Source organism: Mirounga leonina, unplaced genomic scaffold (assembly GCF_011800145.1).
Source record: "Mirounga leonina isolate KUSES-001 unplaced genomic scaffold, KU_Mleo_1.0 Mir_224, whole genome shotgun sequence".
NCBI lineage: Eukaryota > Metazoa > Chordata > Mammalia > Carnivora > Phocidae > Mirounga > Mirounga leonina.
The window spans coordinates 14,039,444-14,067,314 of NW_023270615.1; the positions used below are offsets into that span (position 1 = coordinate 14,039,444).

General features: G+C 44.7%; 1 protein-coding gene across 2 annotated transcripts in view; it reads right to left on the reverse strand.

The window, feature by feature from the left end:
* GLIS3 (GLIS family zinc finger 3) overlaps positions 1-27,871 on the reverse strand; it is a 443,172-nt gene that overhangs the window by 42,552 nt on the left and 372,749 nt on the right. For both annotated transcript variants that reach the window (XM_035029138.1, XM_035029139.1), the window contains 2 exons: positions 23,423-23,567; positions 4,039-4,207 (listed from right to left, as the gene is read on the reverse strand). In XM_035029138.1, the coding sequence (XP_034885029.1) occupies positions 4,039-4,207; positions 23,423-23,567 (314 nt within the window). The remainder of the gene's footprint in view (positions 1-4,038; positions 4,208-23,422; positions 23,568-27,871) is intronic.

The window sequence follows — 27,871 nt, forward strand, 5'->3', positions numbered from 1 at the left end:
GGTGTGAGAAGGTCCACTTCACCACCCAGCCACATAAAGTACCGTTACCTTCTGCCCCTTCCTCCCCTTTTTACCTTCCATCATGGCCTACATTATCAACCACTGTCATTATTTAACAGCACCCTCTGGCTTCTCTACCTCAATCTCCCAGCCATGCCAAGGTGGCCTGCCTTCACGCTATGCCACATGCTAGGTGCTTCACCTGCTGTGGTTCTCTTAATCTTAACTCCCCATGGGGTGCAAGCAGAGGCTCAAATGAGTAAAGGAACACCACATTCTCTACGTGGGGCTCCCGATGAGAAGGGATGTGTCGAAGAGGAAAATTGCAGGCAAGTCCCAACTCTGGAACATTCTGCAAAATAAATGTCCTGAGTCTTCATAAACTGTCAATGTCATGAAAGACAATGATGCTGATGATGATGATGGTAACTTTTTAAAAACTGGGGAACTTCATTAGACTCAAGAAGATAACAAGAAATGAGAACTATGATCTTATTAAATCCTGGATCAAAAGAAAGGAAAGGAAAGAAAATTAAAAAAAAGAAACTAGCTGTAAAGAACATTATTTATACAATCGAGGAAATTTCAGTATTGACTGCATGTTAGATAATGCTTTATTGATGTTCAATTTCCGGAGCATGATAATTACATTGTGATTATGCAGGAGAATGTCCTTCTTAGGAGATTTTTCCCGAAGTAATTAGGGTTAAAGCTCAATGATATTCACAACAATCTCTCAGAGGGTTCAGAAAAAACAGGCAAGCAAACAAACAAAGAGACCAAGAGAAAGAAAGAGAAGGGAAAATATCAACAGTGGGTGAATGTGGATGTGGGGTGGTATGAGTGTTCACTGTACCATTCTTGTAGTTTTTTTTATATGTTACAAGCTTTCTAAAGAGGGAATTGAAAAAAAATTAAAATTATAAACTAAGATAAAATGTTAAAAACAAACAAACAAACCGAAGTACCAGGAGGACCTAAGGAACACACTCAAACAACCAGCAACCGCCAGAGCTGGGCTGCGAACATCAGGTGTTTGGGTGGTGGTTGTTAACGCCAGTCGTGGCTAAAACCTTTTTCTACCTTTATTCTTTTAAAGGCTGTGTGCAAAAAGAAGACACACAGATTGCTTTTTCTTGTATTCTTGTAAACAGAGTATTAATGAGTATTAATAACAAGATGGGATGAAGAAGAGGTCTCAAGTGATGGTTTCTTAGCTTCATGATCTTGTGGAGTATGATTCTCAGCCAGGCAGAAGGAAATGAGAGGATGATTAGCCCATGGCTAGTATCACTTAAAACCTGACTGGAAAGTTAATAAAATGCTAAAATGAGTAAGTTCATCTCAACCTTTAGAAATACATCAGATCACTGGCAGGACTGTCCGCCCCCAGTGTCCGTGAACTTAACAGATGGTTACCACTTGCCCTGCTCTGCTGATGGAGCTTGGGGGAGGAGGCTAGGAGCTGTTTGCACTTGACCACATAGGCAGAACGGTTAAGAGCAGTCCAATATCTTCTGATCCATATTTCTTTTTTTTTTTTTAGTGTTTTTTTTTTATTCTTATGTTAATCCCCATACATTACATCATTAATTTTAGATGAAGTGTTCCATGATTCATTGTTTGTGCATAACACCCAGTGCTCCATGCAGAATGTGCCCTCCTCAATACCTACCACCAGGCTAACCCATCCTCCCACCCCCCTCCCCTCTAGAACCCTGTTTGTTTTTCAGAGTCCATCGTCTCTCATGGTTCATCTACCCCTCCGATTTCCCCCGCTTCATTCTTCCCCTCCCGCTACCTTCTTCTTCTTCTTTTTTTTTCTTAACATATATTGCATTATTTGTTTCAGAGGTACAGATCTGAGATTCAACAGTCTTGCACAATTCACAGCGCTTACCAGAGCACATACCCTCCCCAGTGTCTATCACCCAGTCACCCCATCCCTCCCACCCCACCCCCCACTCCAGCAACCCTCAGTTTGTTTCCTGCGATTAAGAATTCCTCATATCAGTGAGATCATATGATACATGTCTTTCTCTGTTTGACTTATTTCACTCAACATAATACCTTCCAGTTCCATCCACGTCATTGCAAATGGCAAGATCTCATTCCTTTTGATGGCTGCATAATATTCCATTGTATATATATACCACATCTTCTTTATCCATTCATCTGTTGATGGACATCTTGGCTCTTTCCACAGTTTGGCTATTGTGGACATTGCTGCTATAAACATCGGGGTGCACGTACCCCTTTGGATTCTGATCCATATTTCTGACTATTAGACACATGCACACGGATGTTTTACAGCTGCCTAAAACCCCAACCCTGAAGTCCATTTATTACCATTCTTTCTCTCCCACTCTTCCTCCTACTAACCACTCCCTTTGCTTCTGTTAATGACACTTTTCCATCTGTGTCTAGAGGTGTAAATCGCAAATGAATTTGGCCCTTCCCTTTTATTCCATAAATACATTAATAATTAGCAATTCTCCTAAATAACAGCCCTTGGATAAAGTCTCCATCCTTCCCACTTCACCTTAGTTCAGATCCTCATACTACTCACAAGAACTCCTACAATAACCTCTTTCTTGTCTTCTCTACCTCCTGTCCCTGCTCCCAGCCTCGATGACTGCCATCTTGTCACCTGAGTCCCTTCTCTATAATGACAGTCTGATGTGTCTCTCTCCTCATAAATGGGCTATATGGTACCATATATGGAGCCATAAATGGTTTTTTGCTTTCAGTAAGAGGTAAATCCCTCGGAATAATATATATTGTTCCACACAAAGCCAACCCCCTCTTACCTGACTTCATCAGTCCTGTCCACTCTGGATGATGGCACCTGAGCTTACTGGGACCTCCTTCCATGTGTGTCCTTGTCCCTCTCATATCTCGTATATGTTCCTCTGGCTGCCTTGGATGCTGCTCCCCATTTATGCATCTGGGAAGTCTTAATCTTCCTTCCATGCCTAGATCACCCTTTCTTCCCCTCCCTCCCTGAGGCAGAATTAGGGACGTCCTCTCTGGGCTCCTGTGGCATCTAGATTACATCATTTATCCACACAGCATTACTATACTTTGTTTGTATGTCTGTCCTCACCCACTAAATCCTAAGGGCAGCACTGTGTTTTAATAATCTTGGCATCTCCAGCACCCGGAACAGTGTCTGACACATAGTACTCAACAGATTTATTAAATGAACAGATGTATTAGTAAGTGAAGAGGAGGCATAAGTAAAAAAAACTGTATGGTTTATCAAACTTAAAAACACATAATTTAAAGACTTATAGATAAGGCCGACACTAATGAAACCACAGATCGCAGGTTGAAATTCAAGATTGAAAACCTTTGCTGCCCATTCGAGCCATTCTTATGTCCCAGGATTCTAGGATAGCACAGGGGTCCCCACAAGAACTTGTTTTCCCTGTGGGTGTCTGGGAGTAACGCCTACTCAGGTCAGCTTAAGCCTGCTGACACGTGGGGAGAACAAGAGGGGCCACAGGCTGTCCACATCACTGGAAGGCTGGGCAGTCCAAAGACAGACCGAAATGTCCAGATTTAAAACGTTTCTCCCCAAAACTCTTTATGAGGGTGGTATCAACATAGAGTATTCAGTGAACAGCCCCTTGCTGGTCACCCACCTAAAATCCTGTGCCCTTTTATGCTACACTCCCAAGCTAATCCTGATCTCTGTGCCGAAGGCGCCATCTTGCCTCTGGAAAGCTGTTCCGCCTGTGGGGACATTGCCTTGGAGCCGAGTCATGGAAACAAACTGAGGGGAAGTGGGGAAGACGGGAATGGCATCAGCCCCTTCAGCTGGCAACCGCCAGTTCTCGGCTTCTCCCGTGGAAAGTAAGACAGATAATGAGATATTTGATCCACGTGCTTTGGGTGTGCACTTTCAATATGTCACCTTTGGAGAACTCAACCCAACCGATGGATTATTAGTAAAATTCAGCAACCATCCAGGCCCTTCTCTGTGCCGGGAAGCTGAGCGGCGACACCCAGTAGAAGAGAGACAGGTGGCCTTACCTCTCGGCTCCCGCGTCCACAGCTGCAAGCGGAGGTAACTGGGAGGCGGGGTTGTGGGGGCTCCCCTGCACACTCTGGCCCGGGGAAGGGTGGCCGACGGCATGTGGGGCCGGCATGGCCCCAGCAGCTGTTCCGCTTCGGCTTGAATGACTGTTGCCAAAGATGGAGGCTGAAATCAAGGGAGAACAAGCGTCAGACCGCACGTGCTTTCCATACGGGGGGCTGACAGCAAGCATGCTTGAGAGGCTCGTCTGTGGTTCTCCCGGTGGCTTTGGGGGAGCAGTGCTCCGCTCACTGGACACACACAGCTTTCCTTTTCAGGGGGACAGGTTCCCCAGCTCATGTGCCTTTCCTGTGGCTCGCTCCCGCTGATGCTCACAGGCTGGCTCGCTCCCTGCCTGGACCTTGTACTGCGTCGATCATGTCACGTCTGCGTCTGGGCAAAGGTCTCTGGGTTCTCACTACTCAGTCCCGGGGGGACGAGAGGTAACAGTAAATATTTGGTCTGCTGACCCCGAAGAGGCGAACACAGGCCGTTTGCCCCTTGTCCTGGCTGCAGCGAGCCTCCGCGGGCCAGGCTGGCGCTCTCTCTGTCACTGCTAAATCAGGGTAATGAGAACACCGTCTCCTGTCCTATCACCAGTGTAGGATCCGACACCCTCTTAACCTCAGAGTCTAACTGAGCCCGGGCATTTCCCTGATGGTGTGATACATGGACACACTCAGTCTCCATCAATGGTGAGTCCATGCCCAGCCCCACACAACCTGAAAAGGGGCCTCAAACACAGCTCTGGATCCCCCCCAACACACACACTGTTGTCTGTTACAACACAGAGAGTGAGTTACAGCCTCATTCGTAGGGGCAGCCTAGCCTTTGAGAACTGTACGTGACCCCAAACTTAAATACATGCCCATTTAGATCAGCTAATTGGTACGATGTCACAAAAGAGACGGGGCTTGTCACTTGCAGAGTCTATCACTATCAGAGAGGCTCTCAGTGTCTGAGACCCACTCAGCACACATCTCATTATGCTGCAATCACACCAGCATCATTACGCTGACTCCCTTCAACTTCCTTCTCTGTACAAAGTGATGCAGAGCTTTATACCCATCTCTGCTCTTTTTGAACTTACTCTACTGATGTCAAAGAATAAATGGATCTAAAAAAAAAAAAAGGAATCAGGTTCAGGATCAAGAAGAAGAAGCCACATAATCAAGGAGACTTGAGGGTTTAAAAGTTCAGGGAGTGCTGCTTTTAGACGGGCACCACTCTCTCCAACCTCTCCCGGAGAGCACGAACACCCCACGTGACCCAGCCCCCAAAAGCTTCATCCGACGGAACAAGAGTTCAAGTACTTAAAGGAACATGTGAGGAAGCAGAATTACCATCTTCCCGCTCAAAAGCTACTGACAAGAGTGTGATCTGATGTGAAGGGTTTATTTCTGGTAAGTCAGCACAGTGTCAGGTTAACTCCTGTCCTCAGAAGCCTGCATCCTCCACAGCCCTCCAAGACCTGAAGAGGTGGTGAAACTAGAAAGTGCTTACTCGCTCAAAGAGGCACTGCGGGCCTTCAGTTGTGCATCAGCCTCCAGAAAAGTTGCACGTTTGCAAACTCGCTAGAGTCGCCTTATGAATCACTACCCTCATTTATGCTCAGCACACTCAGGCAACCACAATTCTGCTTGTATTCCAAATAATAATTTTACCCAGGGGAGAAGCCTGTTTGGATTGACTGCAGCAACAGTTTCAATGCTGGTGTTTGTCAGCGTGGAGCTTGGTGTTTTATACACTATTCCAAAAACTAATGGAATAATAAGAGGTCACAGAGACACTGTGGAAACTCAGCTCAGTTTTTTTTCTGCCTTAGTGTAGAAACGTGAGCTCTCTTATTTATTCCGTTGTAGTTGCCGAATGCATCCCTCACTTGCTATCCCCTGGAGGTATTTTTGCATGTATGTATATGTGTTCATCACAAGGGACCACTGCCCCTGCTGTTTCCAACCCCGTGGGCAACAGGGACTCTTGGTGTGCTCACTCTGTGCTCTACTCTGTGGTTCAACAGAAAATGTGGTGCTTCCCAGAGGGCTCCATGAGCTGTATCAGCGACATTTTTGCATTAGCTGCAATGAAATACCAGGTTGAGAAATTTGGCATTGTTTGCAGCCTGCCACACACTGACAGCCTGAAAGGCTGACAGGCCTGGTTAAGGGCCTCTCCTTCATCCCATTTAATAGCCAGGACCAACCATCTGCCAATCCCTCCATCCATCCGTCCGTCCATATGTCCTCCAACCATTATTTTTTTAACCCAGGATTTATTAAGTGCCTACTACAGGCTAGCCACTCCGTGGCATGTGGGTCCCTGCCCTTGAGGACGGTGCAGTTTAGTGAGGGGAACAGGTCTCTAGACATTCATTCTACCCAAATACTGAGACCTGCCAGCAGACATCATCAAGTGGTGTTCTAAGTGCTCTAACACACTTCTCATCCGTGGCCCCACACTGTGCCCTCAGATCTGGCCAAGTCAGACAACTGGTCACTCCTCAACCATATCACAGCAACCGATGCTACCGTGCTTTCGATTGTAATGTCCTCTACCTTCCTCTACTTTAATACTTTTGCTCTGTACTCAGTCACCTGCGTTCCTCTGAATCCTCTCTCAGCAGCCAACTATTCCACAAATATTTATGGAGCATGTACTGTGTGGCAGACACTGGGCGAGGTCCCAGGACAGACCAGGGAACAAGACGCCTTTGGTGCCTACTCTCTCCGACAGCATCATTCATGTTTGTTGGAGTAAACAAGGACGGACACAATCTAAATGTCAATGGAGTCCATCTTGGGCCCAATGAGTAGGACAGGAACAGAAAGTAACTTTTATCTACCAAATCCTGTTCCTTATTGGTCAAAGGTTGCCCTACCTAGGGTGTTACTTCTCCCACCCAAGTAGGCGCGTGTAGCAGAGTTGCTAAAGTTCTCGCAGATGCCCAGCACCAGGGCATCAGAGAAGCCTGAGGGCAGAAAGCCAGAGATTCGTGGTACAGTTGAGGGGAGGAGCTTCTGAGTTATACTTGGTGCCATATATAACATGGCAATGGCTGCCGGTAGGACTAGGTGGTGGAGAGGGTATGAGGTGAGCATACAAGGTGTATGATACAGGGCAGAAGTCTCCGGAACCTGCCTTCCAGCTGTGCTAAGGTCAACCGTTGACTGACCAACAGTCAAACACACATCAGCAGCCCTTTCTTCCACTGCTAAAGCTGATGAATGGCATTGAAACCGGCAGCGACCCTTTGACTGGGGACCCCTTGAGAATAAGAAAGGGAGGGCGTTAGAGTTCAATTTAAAGTCTGAATTGGTAAAGTATACAGAATAGTTTCTTATGTCAGTTGAAAGAAATCAAAGCAAAGCCCATGACTTGCCTCTATTGCCTAAGAGATGGGATGAGAAGTATAGGACAGAATCTCTCCTCGTGAGGTCCCCTAGTCGAAGCTGATCGTTCAGCAGGTTTCGTGCAGTCCTGGGCAAGACTGCTGCTTGCGGATGTTGCCTGTAGCCACTACAATGACCAGAGACTTCAAGGAAATAAAAACAGAGCATGGTGTCCCAACATTCATCCAACCCCATGTCACATACCCTTCTGTTGTAATGGACAAAACTCTGGGGTGAGAGAACTGGGGCTTGGTAGGATTGCCCTTGGCCTCTACCTGGGAGCCACAATTCTCAGTGATTGCCCCTGTGGCCCAGGAAATGCCTCTCCTACCTACACTGACTTCTAGGAATTTCCAGCTGTATCAGTCATACATCCAGGATTCCATCTTCATGTAGTCTAAGAATATCCATTCATTCATTCATTCATTCATTCATTCATTCAAACATGATTTTCCAGCCCCTACTCTGTACGAGGCAGGTGCGGGTCGCCATGTTTGAAGCTGAGCATCTGCTGACCTCACACAGAGTGCCCAACACAACATGTGCCTCCAGACAAATGGTCGAGCTTTGCCCCGTGATTTTTTAACCTCCAGAAGAAAATCTCCACGTTAGAGAGCAACGGTAAGGTCATTTACAAAAGGCAACATTTCCTTCCATACTCAACCAAAGGGGCGTACAACGAAGCCTGTCAATCAAAGCGTAGGGAAAGGAACTGATCCCTCTAGAATCAGAGCAATATTAACAAAACTGCTGTGATCAAATCAAGTGGTGCACATGGGGGTGGCCTTCATTGTGTGGTGTCACCTCGGGCATTCGTGCCACTTTCGAGGCTGGAAGAGAGCTTTTAGGTGAACCTCTAGCCGGCACTGATGACTGGCAGCTGGAACAACTGATTAGGCATGGCGGAGGAACATATTGGAAATTCTTATTGCTTTTGTGATTAAGAGATGGCGGACTCCCCAGGGAAATAAAAGCCTGGTCTTGGGATGGATTCATGAGCCCTGCCTTCAGCGGAGGGCCGGGAGCTGGCCTCCCTGACACTTTGGGTTTTCTCTCTGGAGCATAGCTTACTGCAGTCCCCCACCCGTCTCCTGCAGAGGGAGGTGCAAGTTACTCAGCTGGGCTTTATAGTTTTAACAAAGCGGCATGTGTTGATCTATGTGGCCCCCAGAGGCCATCTTGCCAGCTACTGGGACCAGGGCATTCGAGGCTTGAGCTTTTAACTAGCTCAGGTTAATGGTTAATAAACAGCTCTCTCTCTTTATCCAAATGAAAACAATCAATCTATATTTCTAGGGGTACAGACAGGGCACCCCGGGGATACTTTAGCTGTCATGTATTCACTGTGTGAATGGACACAGGCAAGGCGTGTTCCCGAAAGGAGGCCTATCTGTTTCAGGCCCTCTCCCAAGGCCAGAGAAGGCTACCCTGGGCACTGCTTGGCAACTGTGTTCTCACCATTTTAGAGGACAGGGAGGAGGACCTCCCTCGTCAGGTGAGGTATATGAAAAGAGCCAATTGGAGGGCATAATCTTGTTCAAAGCAGCATGGGCAGTTAGAGTCCTGCTTTTCAAGTTTTCCCTTGCAAACCAATCACCAGGAACAAATACTGATTCTGATTCACTGGTCCTAGAGGCAGGCTGAGGTTCTGAGCTCGTATTAAACTTCCCAAAGTCCCCTGGGATGCTGAGGCTGCTGATCTGGGAACTGCACTAGGAGCAGCCGGAGCTAGACCTTATCTCAGCTGCGTTTCATCTTCTTGCTGCCCTATACCTCAGGACCAGGGGAACATGTATTGAGTACTTTGCAAAACTGTCCTCAGTTTACTGATGAGGAACCTGAGGCCTCACTGGGTTCCTGATTAGGGTCCTGTGGCTGGTAAGCCATGGAGCTGGAATGCAAACCCAAGAAGATGGATTTCAGATCCCATGCCCCTAACCACCACGCAATATTGCCTCTCAGACACAGGGCAGATTCAAGAGCAGGCCTAAGAGTGTTGGTACTGCACACTCCATTTGCAAAGATTGGAGTCACGAGGCACTCTTCCCTCACACACACAATGCACATGGCTAGCTTTAGCCACCCAAAGGCTGGTTAGGATGCCAAAAGTCTATTCCCATTTCTGTTTCTGCCCATCCTAAAATGACCTCAGCACGGCTGAGAGAAATTTTCCAGCTCTGAAAATTAACTCAGGCAAAAAGTTAACTAAATTATTTGGTTTGGAAAACAAACAGCTGGGAGGAAATGTGCTTTTTCCCAAATAAAGATTTCAGATGCTTGTCAGGGGCATATTGATCTACTGGTGGGAAAGAAGGAAGGCAGGGAGTGTTATTCGTGAGCGATCAGATATATGCACCTGTTACCACAAGTGACCACGATGTGGTGGGCTGAAAGGCCACCAGCTCTGTCAATCACGTACAAAGAAGAGATTCGCTGTGCAGATCGGTTGTGTCTGAGCTTGTATGGTAAATGTGCTTTTGGAGTCCTTTATGACTGCTTAAAAAGCCATGGCCATTGTAGCGGGCCTGCTCTCCTAGGACAGAGGGAACGAGTCTTACCCAGGGACTGTGAATTCACTTACAGTGAGTACTAGGGTAATGCCGGGACCCTGAGAAATGGCAGGTAATGCTTGGTAGCTGGTGCACAGGAAGAGGTAGGGGCTCACCACTCATCTCTCTGGCAGTATTTCCGGGTCTGGGCACAGAGGGCACGGCTGAGCCATGAAGCCAGGCTACACTGGCTTCCACAGAAATATTAAAAAGAATTAGATTTCCATGTGAATGGAAATGGTGAGGTCGGCCTTGTGTCTGCCTCCCCTCTCCATGCCCCGCGTGCCCCCCAGGAGAAATATGAACCTGGGAAGGAGTTAAGAAACAGTTGAACTGCAATGGGAATGTTAACTCCTTTGGCCTCCCTAGAAGTTGGGCACTCGAGAGAGACAGTGTCATCAAGGTGGTTATTCGGAGAACGAAGCGTGGACAATGGGAGTCAGATGGACTTCAGTTTGAATCTGAGCTTTACCAATTCCCAGCAATGTGTCGTGGGCAAGTCACTTAACCTAAGCTCAGTTTCTTCATCTTAAATAAGTATAACCGATGAACAAATGTGTTAGAAAGACGTTCTATTAAGGTAAGAGAGGGTACGTCTCTGAAGAACATGCCTATTAACTTTGAGCTTAAGAGCACTGCTGTTCACTGGGGAACAGAAATAAATAAGGTAAAATGAGTATGTATGATGAGAAGGTCGTATAATAGATGAAAACACTTAGCACAGTGCCTGGACCACGTTTTAGTGCCTGATAAACCAGTCACTGTTCTTTGCTTATTTATGTTATTATAATTATTCTTATCAACAGGATAGAAAATGCAGGCATATGTTGCTCCAACATGGTCGATCTCCAACCAAGTATGGCCTCTTACCCAGCGATGCACATAAATGTAAACTGTGGACTGGGGTCATTTTAAAACTCAAAAGAGTGATACGTCATGCTCTCTGATAATAAGCATTCTTTGTTTAATTTTTCTAACGCAAGTTGCTGTAAAGTGTTGAGGGTCTGTGAGAGAATCCTCACAGGGTTAAAATGTTGTCCTTTATTTTACATGGGTAATACACACCTCTGAGTTACAACCCATACCCGTTTCAGTTTAAAAAACAGCAAAGTCATTTTCATGCATGACTGCTCTTCGTTAAGGAGTGAAAACGGGCTGTTACTAGAATGTCAACACAATTGTCCCTCTTGAAGCTTAGTTTATCTTGAAGTATTTTTACATTTTCAGCACTTCGTTTTATTTGTTTCTCCAAGAGCATAAAGCTGCGGCCGTGGTTAATTTTCAGAATTTAAAAAACACTTCCCTTCCGTCATTCTGAAGGACAAGGCCAACACTGGGCCGGGGGGTGCGGGGAGGGCTGTGACGGGAGGTTTGCTCCCAAACAGTGAAAATCTGGGCCACAATACCTTCTGCGGTTCTTTGTGTTTCATACATGGAGAACAATTAAATTGCACTGTTGTTCAGTGGAAAATGCTCCCACGACCCAAATTCACGAACCAAGGAGAAGTTTCCAGCAGGGAAAAAGCCCCATCCACCGGAGAAGGGCAGAGATGCCGCAGTTACTCCTGGCCTGGTTGCTGGTGAGGGTGAGTAGAAGGGCTCAGCTCCCTTTCTCTCCTCCTGTGGGCAAACCCCCCTCCCCGCCCCCCAACTGGCCAGGGGCAGCATTCCACATTCCAGCCAGCATTAGGAAAGGGGGGCTTCTGAAGGGTTCCCAGAGTCGTATCTCTAATCTTTCTCTCCTCCGGGAGGCATGAATAATTTTAATATTGCCAACCCCTAAAATTCTATTCTCTCTGCCTGTCTTTTTCCCCCCTCCCTCTTTTCAGTGTGGATTATCCAGCAGTACTGATAAGAGGATAATGAAACAATTCCTTCTCAACCAGCCGGGCGGCTGTCAGAATCAAATGACACCATCCGTACATCCTTGACATGCTACCCCAAGCTAATTGATGGCAAACAATGGTAACTGTCACCTGTGCACTAAGACAAAGAAAACATATTCGTGTCACCTGATGGGAGAGCTACCTGGCAACCGATGAACAAATGTGTTAGAAAGACGTTCTGTTAAGGTAAGAGAGGGTACATCTCTGAAGAACATGCCTATTAACTTCGAGCTTAAGAGCACTGCTGTTCACTGGGGAACAGAAATAAATAAGGTAAAATGAGAATTTATTGATGTCTGGACAGTTACATGAATATTCAGGTTCTCTTACAAATGGATATTCCCACATGAGCTCCCAACTTCTATGTAGGCTGCCCAATTACATTTCCACATCATGCAGCTGAATTTACAGCCAGGGAAGAAGTCATTAGTATTTGGAAGAGGACACATGCTTACATGCCTTTCTGGAATACACTGGGATACAACTACCAGGTAATGGCTGATGTCATCCACATAGATGCCAAAGGTTACCATCAGACATTCTGAAATACCAGGTGTAATTAACGGCGGGTAGCAAAAGCTCCTGAAACATCTGCATTTCAGAACAAAGACATTTTGTTACGAGTAGAATGGCATCATCTGGCGGCTCGCTCAACTTCTCTGGGACCAACATTTCATGCAGCCCCTCTCGGGTCTTTCCAGACAATGCATGACTTATCTAACCTCAAATCTCATATCTTATCTTTCTTCCCTTCACCTCCCAACCCACTTACTCACTCACAGGGAGTTCGTTACAAAGCAAGTCAGGAAGGTAGTATGAACAAAGAGTACCCTGTCAGAAACCCAGTACTGCTGCTGTGTGTTATGTTATCCCCCATGTTGAACAGGGTAGGGGAGTGGAAAGAAAGATGAAAGATGGCACACGTATGGGCAACCTTTCCTGGAAGCTCTTGCAGGAATGTTCCCCACTCCATTTTTGGAATGAAGTCTGATTTGGCTACAAAATCCAGTTTTAGTAAGAAATACTGGCTTCTCTAGGTCCCCATTGTTCATTCCTTAGCTACCTCCTACCTGTACCTTCTTGACCACAAAGAACGTTTCCTCACTTTCAGATGCTACCAAGACAACCCCACCTACTTGACTTCCATGCAATTTCTTTTTCTTCTTCTTCTTTTTATTTTAAAAGTAGGCTCCTTGCCCAACCTGGGGCTTGAACTCACCACTGTGGGATGGAGAGTTGCGTGCTCTACCCACTGAGCCAACCAGGCGCCCTTCCATGCAATTTCTGAAATCATTTCACAAAGAAGACTTCTTGGAAACAGATACGGAACACATACGGCCAATCCAATTTTTAATGCAATATTCTAGCCAACTCAACTGCTGATTTATCAACTCTGAGCTCTCCCAAGAGACCTCCCCCTTTCCCCACGCAGTAAAATGGAGTCACAACAGCCCCTTTGGGGAACTGTGCTATTGGCTATTAGCTATTAGCGGGGAGCCCAAGTCTGCAGGGACCACTAGCTCTGGGCAAAACGGCACAGATGATGCAGGTGGCTTTGCTGTGACTCCAGAGAAGCCCCCATCTTTCTTCTAGACTCTGCCCACAAAGTGGAGGATTCTCTTACTTTGCCTTCAGGTACCCAGGGCTACCTCCTAGCACACTCTCAGGATAGACAGACTCTGGTAAGTTATTCACATGTTACCAAGAATTATGCCCATTTACAACCTTTCTTAAGGAGCTTAAAAGTTTTTCTCTGCCTGTGGAATGGAAGGTTCAGTCTTCAGTTACATGAATTTCAAGCACCTTATTGTTGGGTAGAAAGTATATTTTAGCATCCTCCCTAAGCTCAATGTTTTACAATCTTGCTTTTCTCCTGGGCATTAATGCGAATGTCTACAAGAGGTCTGAATCTCAGAAAACATAATCCTTGATATCAAGGGTTTAAGCCTCTTCTCTTTTTAGGAAAAACAGACCTTAGTAGAATTAAACCATGGCTGCTCTCTGTGCCATCCCTGTTAGCCCTGGGCTCATCATAACCAAAACTGAGTCTGCCTGACTTCTGGCAGCTTCTCCCTAAGGGGTAGCCGCATCAGTGAGGGCTCATCTCCCACCATGGCGCGAGGCTGCCTCTGCAGATAACTGCTTACAATGTGAAGACTTGGAAGTCACTACATTTGGGTGTCCATAAGCCACGTGAGGGAGGACAGGAGTGCTGGGCAATGGGCAGCATAAATGGTTTGGATCCCTGCAATGGAAACAGCTCTGCAGTGACCTGTTTTAAATGCTGGGGCCTTACAAAACTCTTTGCAAACCCATGGGCTAGAAGACTACTGAAGTATCTGCTAAATCTAAAATACTATGGTGATCAAAGAACCTATATGTATTGGCAGACTTTTATTTTTTTAAGATTTATTTATTATTCTTGGGGGGGTGGGGCAGGGAAGGGGGAGAGAATCTCAAGCAGAATCCCTGCCTGGCACTGAGCCTGACATGGGGCTCGATCCCACGACCCCAAGATCATGACCCGAGCCGAGATCAAGAATCAGATGCTCAACTGATTGAGCCACCCAGGCGCCCCTATATTGGCAGACTTTTAAAACAAAATGTGATCAAATACATGGAAGCCACAAGCTTCCTTGATTTCACTCAGTCATCGATTAACATCCCAGCTATTAGCAGCAGTTGGCAAACCTGTTCTGTAAAGAGCCAGATACTAAATATTTAAGGCATTGTTAGCAACAGGCAATGTCCTCAATTCTTTGAACCACTGTTCTCACCTAAAAGCTAATAGTCTTTTTTACACTTTACATTTATAAATCTTTTTTTTTAAAGATTTTATTTATTTATTTGACAGAGAGAGAGATAGCGAGAGCAGGAACACAAGCGGGGGAGTGGGAGAGCAAGAAGCAGGCTTCCCGCCGAGCAGGGAGCCCGATGTGGGACTCGATCCCAGGACCCTGGGATCATGACCTGAGCCGAAGACAGATGCTTAACGACTGAGCCACCCAGGCGCCCTACATTTACAAATCTTAAAAACATCCTTCACTCTCAGGCCATGCAAAACCAGGAGGCAGGCAGGCCATATGCGGTCCGTGGTACAATAAATTATCTGTTGCAAGTCAACTACTAATAACCATCTATGGAAATATGGAGCCATCTATGGACTATGGAAATATTTTTGAATTATGGAAACTAAATTTGAGGTAAGCAAATAGCCAAGAATGGTTTTCTAGACACCTTAGTGTATATTTTGAGATAAATTGCATGGCCTGGAGAGTCTATTTACAAAATGACGTCAGGAGGGACCCAGGCTATGCCTCAGCAGGGTCGACACGGTGATGGTGTAAAACTCTTTTGGGTGAGGCCATCAGTCCTACTTCTCCCTTCCTCCACCTACCTCATCCTCACCAAGTCCCTGCTCATCAAACTCTCTTTTCACCCAAGCCCCTTGGCACTCTGTATGAGTAGCCCATGTGTACGCCCACTCGTCATTGTTAACAGCAACACAAGGTCTGATCCCATGGATCTGAAAATGGGGCTGAGAATAGGGGAGCTGTGAGTTCGCATCTTCACTTGAATTTTTCTCGAAAGGAACACTTGATCTCAGGACAGCGATTTCTGAACTCCAAGTGATAGCACCCAGCACTAAAAGGAATGCAGAGAAGGGGTTCCAGGCTCCGTCACAGACATGGACTGGGGCTGGGGGTGATTCTCTAAGTGTTGAAGCAAAGAGGAAGGAAAAGGGAAAGGAGCCCCAGCTGCAGGGAGTGTACCCAACCCTTCTGTGCGGTCCCCCTTAATTCCCAAATCAGTCCTCGGGAGCCACTCTTCTTACCATCGATTCACGGAAGAGGAGAGAGAACCTCCCCAGAGGGGAGAGCCAGGATTGGGGCTCAGACCTACCTCCACGTCCTTCCTGCCATTGCACACTACCTCTAAAAAAACAAAAACAGATAGAAAACATGCTGTTTTTGAATCAAAAAAAAAAAAAAAAAAAACAATTCTTATCAAGACACAGTTTGACATTGTGATTCTAGGGGCACTGCCACCCAGGTGAGGGGCTTCTGATTCCAATCTGTTTCTCTTTAGAGACCTACAGGGCATTTCCTTGACTTAAAAACGCTATGTGAACGACTAAATACACTGATCAAATCCCGCACTTGCTCGGGCTTTTCCGTACTGTCCACATTTCTCACATGGGCGCGATAACTGATTTTAGGCACCTGTTCCCTCTCTGCTTCACAAAACTGTAGCGGACATTTGTCTGGTATTTGGATGAAGGCAACAACAATAACTAACAGATGCCGAACACTTGCTATGTGCTAAGTAAGGACCACTGCAAGCGCTCAATGTGTCATTTAACCCAGTCACTGACCTCAGGGAGAGAGAAACGAACTTGAACTGGAGAAGGCACATTCCGGCCCACCATCGTTCCACGTGAGCACACACCGGCTACACAGGTGGTCAGAGGTATTGTATAAAACAGGGCCCCTAACAGGACCTCAGAAAAGAGAATACTAAACACCGTCCATCCTCATGTTCGCACAGATATAACCCCAAACTGCCTCGGAGCTGCAGAACTATGGGCCCGACATCATTACCAATCACATAAGGTCTCCGGGGGCGGCTGACACGTTACCGCTTTCATTTCTCAGAAACGGTGACATGCAGCCCTGGGGGCCAGTTGGAGAAGCAAGTCCCTGCGCAGGCCGAGGAGAGATTTCTGCCTGTCCTCTGAGCAGCGAACACCCAGTTTGCCTTCTGCAGCCCCTCCGAGAAGGGAGGGACGGGACGCTCACGGAAGCCCCGGAGGAAGGCTACGGTGCAGAGGATAAATCCACAGCCTCCTGGGGGTGCGGGTAGGTGGTCAAATCGCTGCTGGACAGAGCACACGCTGGCCACGAGCAGCTACCTTCTCGGAGAGAGACCAGGACTGGAGCTGAGGAGGTGAGGCAACCACAAACCAGAAACGGTGTCAGGAAAGCCGCCACACTTGGAGGAAAGCGGAGTGATGATGCTGAGGAGGAAGCCGGAACTTCTGAGGCTTTGGTGCCAGCCGGGAAGGGCCAGGCCACTCTCCGACAGTACGGAAGGCACGACAGAAGCCAGCCTTTGGTCACCGGGAGCGAGTCACTTCCACAATGCCCTCTTTTGTCAGCGCCTGCAAGATGCTTTCTTATTACCGTTAACAGTAAAACACGGCAAATAATACCCAAGCTAATTCAGTCATGTCCTTCCCTTTCGAGTTTTATGCTATCCCCATTTATTTTCAGTGCGAAGACAAGTGTCCCCCCCCCAAAAAAAACTTTCACCATGTGAATGACAAGCACCCTGAAAATGCCCACTTTTCCTTTTTCCTTCATTCTTCACGTGAAAGACACACATCTTCCTATTTCTCCCTTTCCTTGGAAGGTCAATTCAGTTGAGGCAGAAGTTCAGGGCTTTGGACCCAGAAGTTTGGCCCATAACTTCCTAATCGCAAAACTATTAGCTCCTCACTCCAGAAATTCTATCCTGAATTCTCTGTCTTGCCATCTGTTCCCCAAGACCTGCTTGTGGGTACACTTCGAAGTACATGCAACCCTTCTTTCTCACACCCGTTTGAATGCCAGCAAAATAACATTAAATGAGAACAGAAGAAATAACAGTGTAAAGACAACCAAGACTTTGCTCAGTGGGAATAAAGCTACAACCAGCCCAGCTTCACTACTTTCTTCTCCACAAGGTGTGCAACTATTTTTGCTCATCCACAAAAAAATATTTTTACAGCAAAAACCTGTACATATTATAAAACTGAATAATTCAGCTTAATCTTGCGTGAAAAACTAACATGAATACAAGGGAGTAAGTGGATATGGGAAATTAAAGCACCAAATTAAGCAGCTTGCAAACATACAAAGTCATTAACATTAGCTGCATACATACAAATGTGCCCTGTGCTGGCTGGGAATCACAATTTTAATTTTCTTCAGTTGGGTAGTTACAAGATCTCACTCTTAATCAAAATATGAGTAATGCCATGTATAACACCGGTGGGGGGAGATGAGCTTAATATCCATTGACAGGTTTTCTGTAATGAGAAACAGAAATATATACTATGGGGCAATTTTTTTTTTCACTATTTGCTTCAATTTTATGATCTTTGTAAATATTTAATTGTAAGTACCACAGCAACATTATTCTATTTCTCATGTAAATATATGGCATATTGGCTATAACATTAAATTGTATTCTGTGGACAGATTTCTATCATGTGGTTTTCACACGTAAATTTTGGTCTAATTTTCCAGTTATTATTTTTTAAATTTCACCTTCATTGAGGTATAACTGACATATTAAGACTATAAGGTGGGGCGCCTGGGTGGCTCAGTTGGTTAAGCGACTGCCTTCGGCTCAGGTCATGATCCTGGAGTCCCGGGATCGAGTCCCACATTGGGCTCCCTGCTCGGCGGGGAGTCTGCTTCTCCCTCTGACCCTCTTCCCTCTCGTGCTCTCTGTCTCTCATTCTCTCTCTCAAATAAATAAATAAAAATCTTTAATAAAAAAAAAAGACTATAAGGTATTTTCAAGTGTACATCATGGCGATTTGATATATTATCTACACATTGTGAAAGGTTCCTCCCCCCACCCATCTAGTTAATTATGGGCAATTCTTATCGTAACTCCCACCTGTCACAACTGAGATCATGTTTTTCAAGAACATTCCCACATTTTACGATCAAGAGCAGTACTTTTCAAAGCGTGTTTCCTGGACCAACAGCACCCAGTGTCGCCTGAGAATTTGTTAAAAAATCCCTGGCAGAAATTCAAATTCTTGGGACTAACTCAGATGTACTGAGTCAGAAATTCCGGGAGTGGGACTCAGCAATCTGCATTCTCCCAGGTTTTCCAGGTGATCTGATGCAAACGAATGGACTGACTCAGGGCCGTGGAAGGCGAAATCTAGAGGTTAAAACTATCAGTGCCTGCAACTGAGAAGAGTAGGACTTGCTGCTGCCTTTACTGATTTTCTTTTCTTTTTTAAGATTTATTTATTTTTTAGAGAGAGAGAGAGAGGGAGAGCAAGAAGGGGGAGGGGCAGAGGGAGAGAGAGAAGCAGACTCCACAGAGAGAGAGCAGGGAGCCTGACAGCTCGGCGTTTGATCCCACAACCCTGAGATCATGACCTGAGTGGAAACCGAGAGTCGGACGCTTAACCGACTGAGCCACCCAGGTGCCCCCCTCACTGATTTCCCAATCCAACTCAACAGATGAACCACAGATGTAAGAGATGTGAAGAACAATACAAGATTCTGACAAGCAGTTCAAGGCAATGTGAGCAGGGACACGGAAAAGACACTGCCAAATGTTTCCCTTTCAACCACTTCTGTAAGCCCAGTGTCTGCCTCCTTCTGGCCACAGCCAGTTCCAAGTCCTCTGTCCCTTTTTCACCTCTGGTGAATTCTAAGCAAATCACTGCTTTTGAAGATCATGCAAGTAATATCTACTGCATTTTTTATAATGCTCTATGCCTGCTTTTATATAGATCAGGTTATTTAATCTTCACAATTCTGTGAAGTTTAACCTACTGGGAAATTTGTATGTCAATTTAGAACCTTCTAATAAAGTCCCTAAGTTAACAACCACTGTTTGCAAGTAGACTGTATGAGGTACTTTTATATAAAATTATTTCTAACCCCTACAACTCTGCAAGCCGCTCCAAGATAGCAAATGTATTCAACTTAAAAATATAAAGTATTAAAACATATATCACAAATTACATTAAAATGCAGCATTAACTATTTCATGAGGTATGTTAAATCTTGCATAGATTTAATATGGTGCTACTTATTACAAAATGTGATGATATTGTGAGAGGGAAGGCTTTATTTCCCAGTAATGAGGGCAAAGGGAAGGGAATGACAATATATGACTTCAAAAATTCCTGCCCTAAAAAAAGTCTTTGTTGTCTTTCCACAATTCTCTATAATATCTGAGCATCACACTTACATTTCCTCCTGAAAAATCTAATTACATTCAAAATAAAAAATCACTCAACAGAACTCGCAAGTTCTAAAACATGGTAATTATTTTATAACTCAAAAGCGGTACCAGTAAAATTCCCCCATTCTTGCACATTTTCTTGTTCTAGCTGCATGAGCTGCTCACCCTATGGGTGGTTTCCGTGGGACTCGAACATCCCAACCACACTGGCCTCTATGTGATGTATTCATGGCTAAGGCCATTTGCAAAGATCATGGTTTACTGAATCTGTAGGCAGTTTTGGTTTGGAGGGAGCCATAATTTTTGTGACCACCCGTGGGACAGATCCTCTCCCATACAGCATTCTTCATTAGTGAATAGACTCTCATGGTATTGCAGACTCACTCATTGTATCCTCATCTGCTTCATTAGTTCATCGAGGAAGCCAAAAAGACCTTCTTTGCAGGCATTAAAGCTCAAAAGATCAAAACCTTGATCTACAGACTGTGAAATACTTCTCCCTCAGATGATCAGATAAGTCACCTCAATTTATAGGCTAGTCTGGAGCATTATCTAGATATCTAGGATACAGAACTTCTGAACAAAAGGGCAGAAAATGTAAGTGAGCCGTCCTTGAGAATTGCTCATCATTGTCCTGGCCTTTCCATTAGGTCACAAAATTGCTCTCAAGTTAGCTCAGGATCGGGTCTGGGGAGCCCTGGGATTTTCAGAATAGTAGGCAAGTAAACACCTCAATTTAAAGTAGTCCTCAGCATAGCCTCAAGTGATATTTTAGCTGCTTGAACCTGGAGCACTATTTCCTTCCACAGAAATAAGTCTTTCCTGGCAACCCTTTCCAATCAAATTCTGCCTCATCAACTGAAAATGGTCTCAATAAGGGAAGCTGGCATGTTAGGAGATTTGTAAGATTTGTATGTGTCAGAAAGGACACCTTCCCTGTTGTTCTTAGTGCTCTGCAAACTATCCCTCTCTTGGAATCTCACAAACTGTGTAAGCCACTAAAATGTCCATTTCAAAACCATGACTTCTTCAAACTCTGAGTCTTCAATCGTGTGACTTCTAAAATATCTTGGTGCCCATCGCTAACCTGCTTCTGATCCTACATTCATACGGACTCAACAGGTTTCCCTCCAAATATTTTTATGATAAATCAATTTACTAGCACTTAGAAGTATAAGTGCTTGACAATCATTAAACAAATATTTTCTTCGACGTCGTGTAGCAGAAGGTAAAAGGAATGGCTCCATCTAGCCAAGTCTCAATCTTCGTCAAATTGCCTTAACACTTCAGAGTTTACATTTAACTAATTGATGAACAGCTTCATTTTCCCTTGGCATTTTTCACTGTTTGGCTTCCTTCCATAGATCTTTAGCACAGGTCTGAAACCGGTAGAAACATGCAGTCCTGGCACGTGCATTTCTAGAACTTTAGCAGGAAGGTTTAACGTTCTGTTTTGTAGTTTTTCCTCCTGCTTTGTTCTGCTCTGGGTTTGTTATGTATTCAGCGAAACAGAAGACTTAATCAATTTTTCAAAAAGGCAAGAACAAAGAAAGGAAAATTGGACCCGAGGGAGAGAGGAAAGAAGAAATAAGTAGGCAACATAAACTTTCAGCTACACACTGACTCGAGAAGTAAAATTCCAAGAACAGAGTTCAACAGCATGTCCACCTGCCTGTTTCAAATGTCTCCAGAGTCACAGAAAATTCCAGTCAATCTGAAGATGCTCTGTTGACACTGTGACAACTTAGGCTCCCTGCCCATTGCGGCAGCTCGCCTGACACAGCTGGAGGTTCAAAGCTAAGAGTTCGTAATCGTTTTGAAGACCAAATACAGAAAAAAAGTGTCATGAACAAAAAAAGGAGATCTGTCTGGAGTGACAAAGCTGGTTCAACATAAACCTCTTAAAAAACTTGAACAAAACTACCAGATGTACAAAACACACACCAAGACAAATGTGACTCCTAAGTTCACTCTAGGCTACACACAGCGAAGATACTCATGTTTTCCACAGATAGAGATATCGCAGCTTCCCAAACCCATTTCCAAGTGTAAATGCAGTAAGACTAGCCCATTACCATAAACTACCTATATTCGATGCTGGGCCGCTCTTCAATCGGTTCTGGTTAGCTTTGACTCTTAACTGCTGGGTACCAGACCTTTAGTAAGATCATGGATTTCTGGACTGAAGTAAGAAGGGAAATGTTGTATAGGCTGCTGTAAACCGATTGTTAATTAAATGTGCTAGAATAAATGTTCATATATCAAATATTTGGCAAATCAAGCAGACATATGTGCAAACAAAAACAAGTCATGCTTTTTCATGTATATATCTAGTACAAAATATTTATGGGAGTTGATAACATTGTGCTTTGGTATATTTCATGTGTGACTATGTACCTGTACCCAAAACCTCTGTAAGATTTGGTCCGCCCTTCAGATCTCTTAGGGTCTCTAAGAGAAAGTACCCAGAGCAACTGAGCAGGGCCCACCACCGATGGGTCAACATTAAGGATGTCTTGATGACAGACCCTCTCAAAATATTTGCTTAATGCCCTTTCCCCTGCATTTGGATCAGCTGCGAACTGTTGAGTTAAAAAAGTTACACAAGCATGGCTTTTCCTGTTCTAGTGTTACGCATCGGTAAGTTCTTAATTCTCTATGGCTTATTAGTACTTTTAAAAAGAAAAAAGAAGCAATTTGCTGCCAAAACCTGGCTCTGGAATCAGATGGGGGGGCAGTGGGACCTGCGATCAACAGATAATAGAAAATCCCCATTGTCTGGAGTGTGGAGCTGCTGGGACTTTTGCTTTCATATTCATAGCGTGACAGTAAGAGCTTTCCATATGTGAGGATGACAACCAATTATGTTTGCACAAGTCCATAATCATTATGGAGAGTGGAAAATGCACAAAAATCCAGGCTAACAAAGTAAACGAAAAAAATAACTTCCTTATTGCATATTAATCCTTTCCTATTTTTCATTACATAGATGAAATTTTCCACATATAGAGTCACCTATTCTTCAAACTCAGGCAGAAGGACGCTGGTCTGGGAGTGCCTTACCAACCCCCCACCCAGCGGCTGATAAACCCTTCTTACAAGGTGGCTGACTGATGTGAGGTTTTTCTTAGAGGCCTGGGGCTTCCTTTTGAAATGCAAACATGACAATAACTGTTCCATTAAGAAATCCACATGCAGCCTGTTACTTGACTAAGAGGGAAACATTTCCTTTGGGTCTAAATCAAGTTAATAAATTTAAGATACCTGGGAGAGCCGGGTGCACTGGACTTTTGGCAGAAGTCCAGAACTAAGAGAGCTAATGCATTATTTTACTGTGTTTCTTTATGAGAAAAAACAGTCTGCTGCCAACTCAGCTCAGGAAATCAGATGGGAAGTGGGGAGGGGGCAACTTGTAGCTCATCAAGAAAGCAAAATACAGATGATCTTAGGAGAGTTGTTCTCATGTGAGCGTTCCTTCGAACCAGAGCGAAGGGCATAGAGGCGGACAGCTGACGTGGCCTCTGCTGTGGTTACCTGGATAGAGGTCAGGCCCAGGCCCGGGGGAGCGTCCCACCGCCCCATCAGCAGCAGCATCGCGCGGGGAGGTGGCCGACTGCAGGGGCTGCACAGTGAGGCAGTCTGTGAGCAGGTCAGGATGGAGCTCTGCGCTGGACCGCAACTAAGAGGAGAAAACAGAAGACACATGAGAAAGGAAAGCTGTCCCTTGGAATACTTCCCGGGAAAGGCATCACACCCTAAGGTTCAATGCAATTCAATTTACAAGTATTTATTAAGCAACAGTGGTGGGTCAGGCATTGGGCTTAACAGAGAGTCAATAAGACGGTGACTTCTCCAATCCTGATAACACCTGGCAGGTGATTCCGGAAAACACAGCTAGAGGAGGACTGGACTTCAGTCTTTGATGTTTCTACTTCTGGGAACCCAGCTTCCTATTATACTTCCTTTTATTTGCTCTGTATCTTATCAGAACTTGTAGTGATAACAAAAACAAACTCAAGTATATTTGGTCCAGATTGGAAGGTGCTTTTAAAATACAGACACAGGACTAGGAAAATATCCTGGAGATAACTGAGAAATATCCATTGAGATTTGGTGCCTATAGATTGTACATGACAGGAAAATACATAGGTTAAGTTTTAAAATAGGATGGAGCAGGATTCAAAGCAAAACTCACGTCATTAGCAGCAACAAAAACCCAATGGTAAGTTGCATGAAAAAAAAAAAAAAACCCAACCTAATTTCGATCTTCATTTTATCACAGCAACAAAATAATTCTTTATATATTAAAGAGTTCCATAAAAAAAATCAAACCATAAAAATGTAAGAATAAAGAATAGGCCAAATTTATCTGATCTCCTTATGAAAAAGAATTGTGGGTGTAATCTGGGGAGAAATCACAATGAGAGGTTTAGGTACAGAAAAATATCAACCTTCTGCTTCTATAAAAACATAATACCTTCAAAATACAGAACAATATTTGTTACAGATACTGCAAATAGCGTTTAAAGAGAGCATATGAACTGATTTTGCTTTTATCAAGACAAAACTAAACCTTTACAGGTATGGCTGGAGTACACCAACTCACCCAATGAGTATTTACGGAGCGTCAGATGCTCCTCCAGGCTCTAGGACTACTGCTGTATAGAATGTCTACTCTAGAGGGGAGGCAGCCTGTGAACCCCTGCAATACCCCATGTCAGTGGTGGCTAATACTGCGGGGAAGAGCAATGCAGAGCAGGGAGGCGGTTCGAACAGGAGGGACCGCGACCTTAGGCGAAGGGGCTGGGGAAGCCTCTTGGAGAGGGCTCTTGTAAAGAGCTTCGAAAGGAGGGAGGGCAGGAGCCCTGCAGAGACGTGGGGGAAGAACCCAGCCGCCCCAGGGTGTGCCTGGATGGTCTGAGAAGAGGGGGACCAGAGTGGCACAAGCCTGGGGCCTGGAGAAGAGAAACAAGACGGAAGCAGCAGTATGAGGAAAGAGAGGGGGTACGTTCCTTAGAACAAGGAAAGGGCCGACCAGATCACTGAAGGCTCTTAAACATTCTCTAGTGCAGAAGTTACCTAATGAGTGAGGGGGGCCTGCCTCACGTTGCAGCCCTTGATGCGAAGAAAAAGATTTAAAAAAGGAGAAATAGAAATGAGAATGAACGATGTTCAGCATGCTAGCAAGGAAATGCAATGTCAAACTTTAAAAAAACTTATCAGACTAACAAAACCTTTAAACAAGAAGGAGTAGTCGTGAAAGTACAGTGAGAGAGGCATTCATAAGCGCTGTTGTTGGGAGTACACAGTGGCACAAACTTTCTAGATGGGATCTGGGAAGACCCATAGCTGAAGCCGTTTGATCTCAGCATCTGTCTTAAGGAAACAGCCCGAGAGGTGAAGGAAGATTTAGACCCAATGTTTTAATAGTACAGAGCATTATTTGTAGCAATAACCGTAATGAGGGAACATTATTTATGTGTCCCCAGCTAGGGCTAATAAATGATCTTACATCAATTTGATGGACTATTATGCAACCATTAAACTGAAGTCCACGAAGATAAAAGCAGAACACAAAATTAAACATACAGAATGATCGTTATATAAAACAGACAAAATACTGTAAGGAAGTATTATAAAATCCAATGTTAAAGCTGATTTTTGTTCCCAGCAGCAATATTATGTGGGTTTTTTTTTTTTTAATCCTTTTTTCTGCTTTCCAAATTTTCGACATTCCAATGATGTGTTAGAGCCGGCTTGCACCAATCCAAGAGTGCCGTTTGTGTGTATCTTTCCCAGATTTTCCATGCAATGATGTCAAACTGAGAGCTTGAAATTGGTCATGATGAGAATATTTACACCATGGAAATTGGCAAATGCTACAAACTGCGCCTTTTTCATCTGGAGAGCCAGCTGTTAACTACACCAACACTCTACGGACAATGACTGTGACCCATACTCTGATCACAAAGAAAACAAGACACACACACAAAACATTGGTAAGTTACTACTCCGCAACTTTAGCATTTCTTGGATCTCAACAAGCTTCGTAAAGAGACAAACACATGTCCAGGTCTTAGTCCAAGAATATGAAAAGGGCATAGTGACCCTAAGTATTAGAGAAAGAGCATTTAACACATGTAGTGAACTAGCCATAATTACATTATAATTTCCTCAGCCTTGCCACATTGCAATCTCTGACCAAGACCATCTGAATTAATGGCTAACCCTCTCAGGGCTTTTGGAAGGTATGTTTGTTATTTGGGTACTAACCTAACACATGCCATGTAAGAAAAACTGGAAAAAAATCAAGGCTTCGAATGAGTTCTGGTGATCACTTTTAATTTATATTTCACTGTTACAATGTGATCTGGGGCCCATATGTTCTACTGAGCATAGACATGAGTATCTCTCTGCTTTCTATTACTCTAGGGTTTTATAGTTATCGGCACTGATGCTGTCTTTCCAAGGAATTTCATGACCATGGACACTCCCAGAGTCAAAGGCAAGCAAATCTTCCTTAGCTTCAACAAGTATTCATGGTTCCTAAGAGTGTGATTCCATATGACTTTGTGGGGAGCGTTAATTTGGTTTTCTCTGGGATTAGGCATGGTTCTAGAAAGTGCTTCTTAAATCAAACAAGCCTTGGGGAACTTATGCATAATTTTCAGAGGAAGGCCATATGCATAGAAATGCAGTAGTGATGTGTAAGCTTAGTATTATCCTTACCCTCCCAGATTATTAGACCAGGGCTCTTAAACATTCTCTAGTCCAGGAATTATCTAAAGGGCAAGGCAGGGGGATATAGCAGGATCTCCTGGGAGGGATGTCCTTCCATATAATAGTTTTATATTTGGAGTAAGATACCCAACTATTTATATACAACAAATTACATAATGTATGTTTCAACATCTTCTTAGCTACTAGGAATGTAAAGACGATAGAAAGAAATTTTCCCAACAGAGGATGATCTCTAACAATGGTTCTCCAACCTGGGCACGCATCAGAATCACCTATGGGCCCCGCTGCAGAGCTGCTGACTCATTACGTCTGGGGTGTATTTCTAACAAGTTCCCAGGTGATGATGATGCTGTTGGTCTAGGGACAACACTTTCAGAGCCACTGGTCTCTACGAATCCCGATGAGGAGAGCGGAGATCTTTCCAGTTATGGGAATAGGAAATGACTTGTAGAAATTAGGATTATAAAACCAAATTGCTTTTTTTTTTTTTAAGATTTTATTTATTTATCTGACAGAGAGAGACATAGCGAGAGCAGGAACACAAGCAGGGGGAGTGGGAGAGGGAGAAGCAGGCTTCCCGCGGAGCAGGGAGCCCGATGTGGGACTCGATCCCAGGACCCTGGGATCGTGACCTGAGCTGAAGGCAGACGCTTAATGACTGAGCTACCCAGGCGCCCACCAAATTGCTTTTAACACACGAACCTCATGTAACCATTTCTCATTATGTCTCCCTGCAGACCTCATCACAAGAAATGGTTACATGAGATTCGTGTCTTAAAGACAATTTGGATTTTTGTCTTCTTTCACAGGAATAAAAAGAGTTAAAAAAATTTTTAATACCGTCTAATCACCTGCCCTTAGGAGAGAGCAAAGAACTTACCCTTTATGGAAACTTTATTGGTCTTTACAGAAAAAAGTGACATTTGAACCCACTAATCATCAACTCCTCTATAGGGCTGCCTGCTGTGTCCCACAACACCGGGGACCTTGACTTACATCGAGATACGTGAATGGTGCCTCTGGAGTTGTTCAACACTGCTGTCCTAACCAAGCCCGAAGAGTTCCAGAGTAGCACAGCCTTTCTTTATCCTTCTCATTCATTCACTGAAAAACTACTTCTTGGGCCTCAACCACATGCCAGGCACTGTTCTAGTGGCCTGACATACATCAGCAATCAGAGCAGAGAAGGTGCCCCCTGAGGAGCTCACATTCTAGGGGCAGGGAACAGCAAACAAACTAACC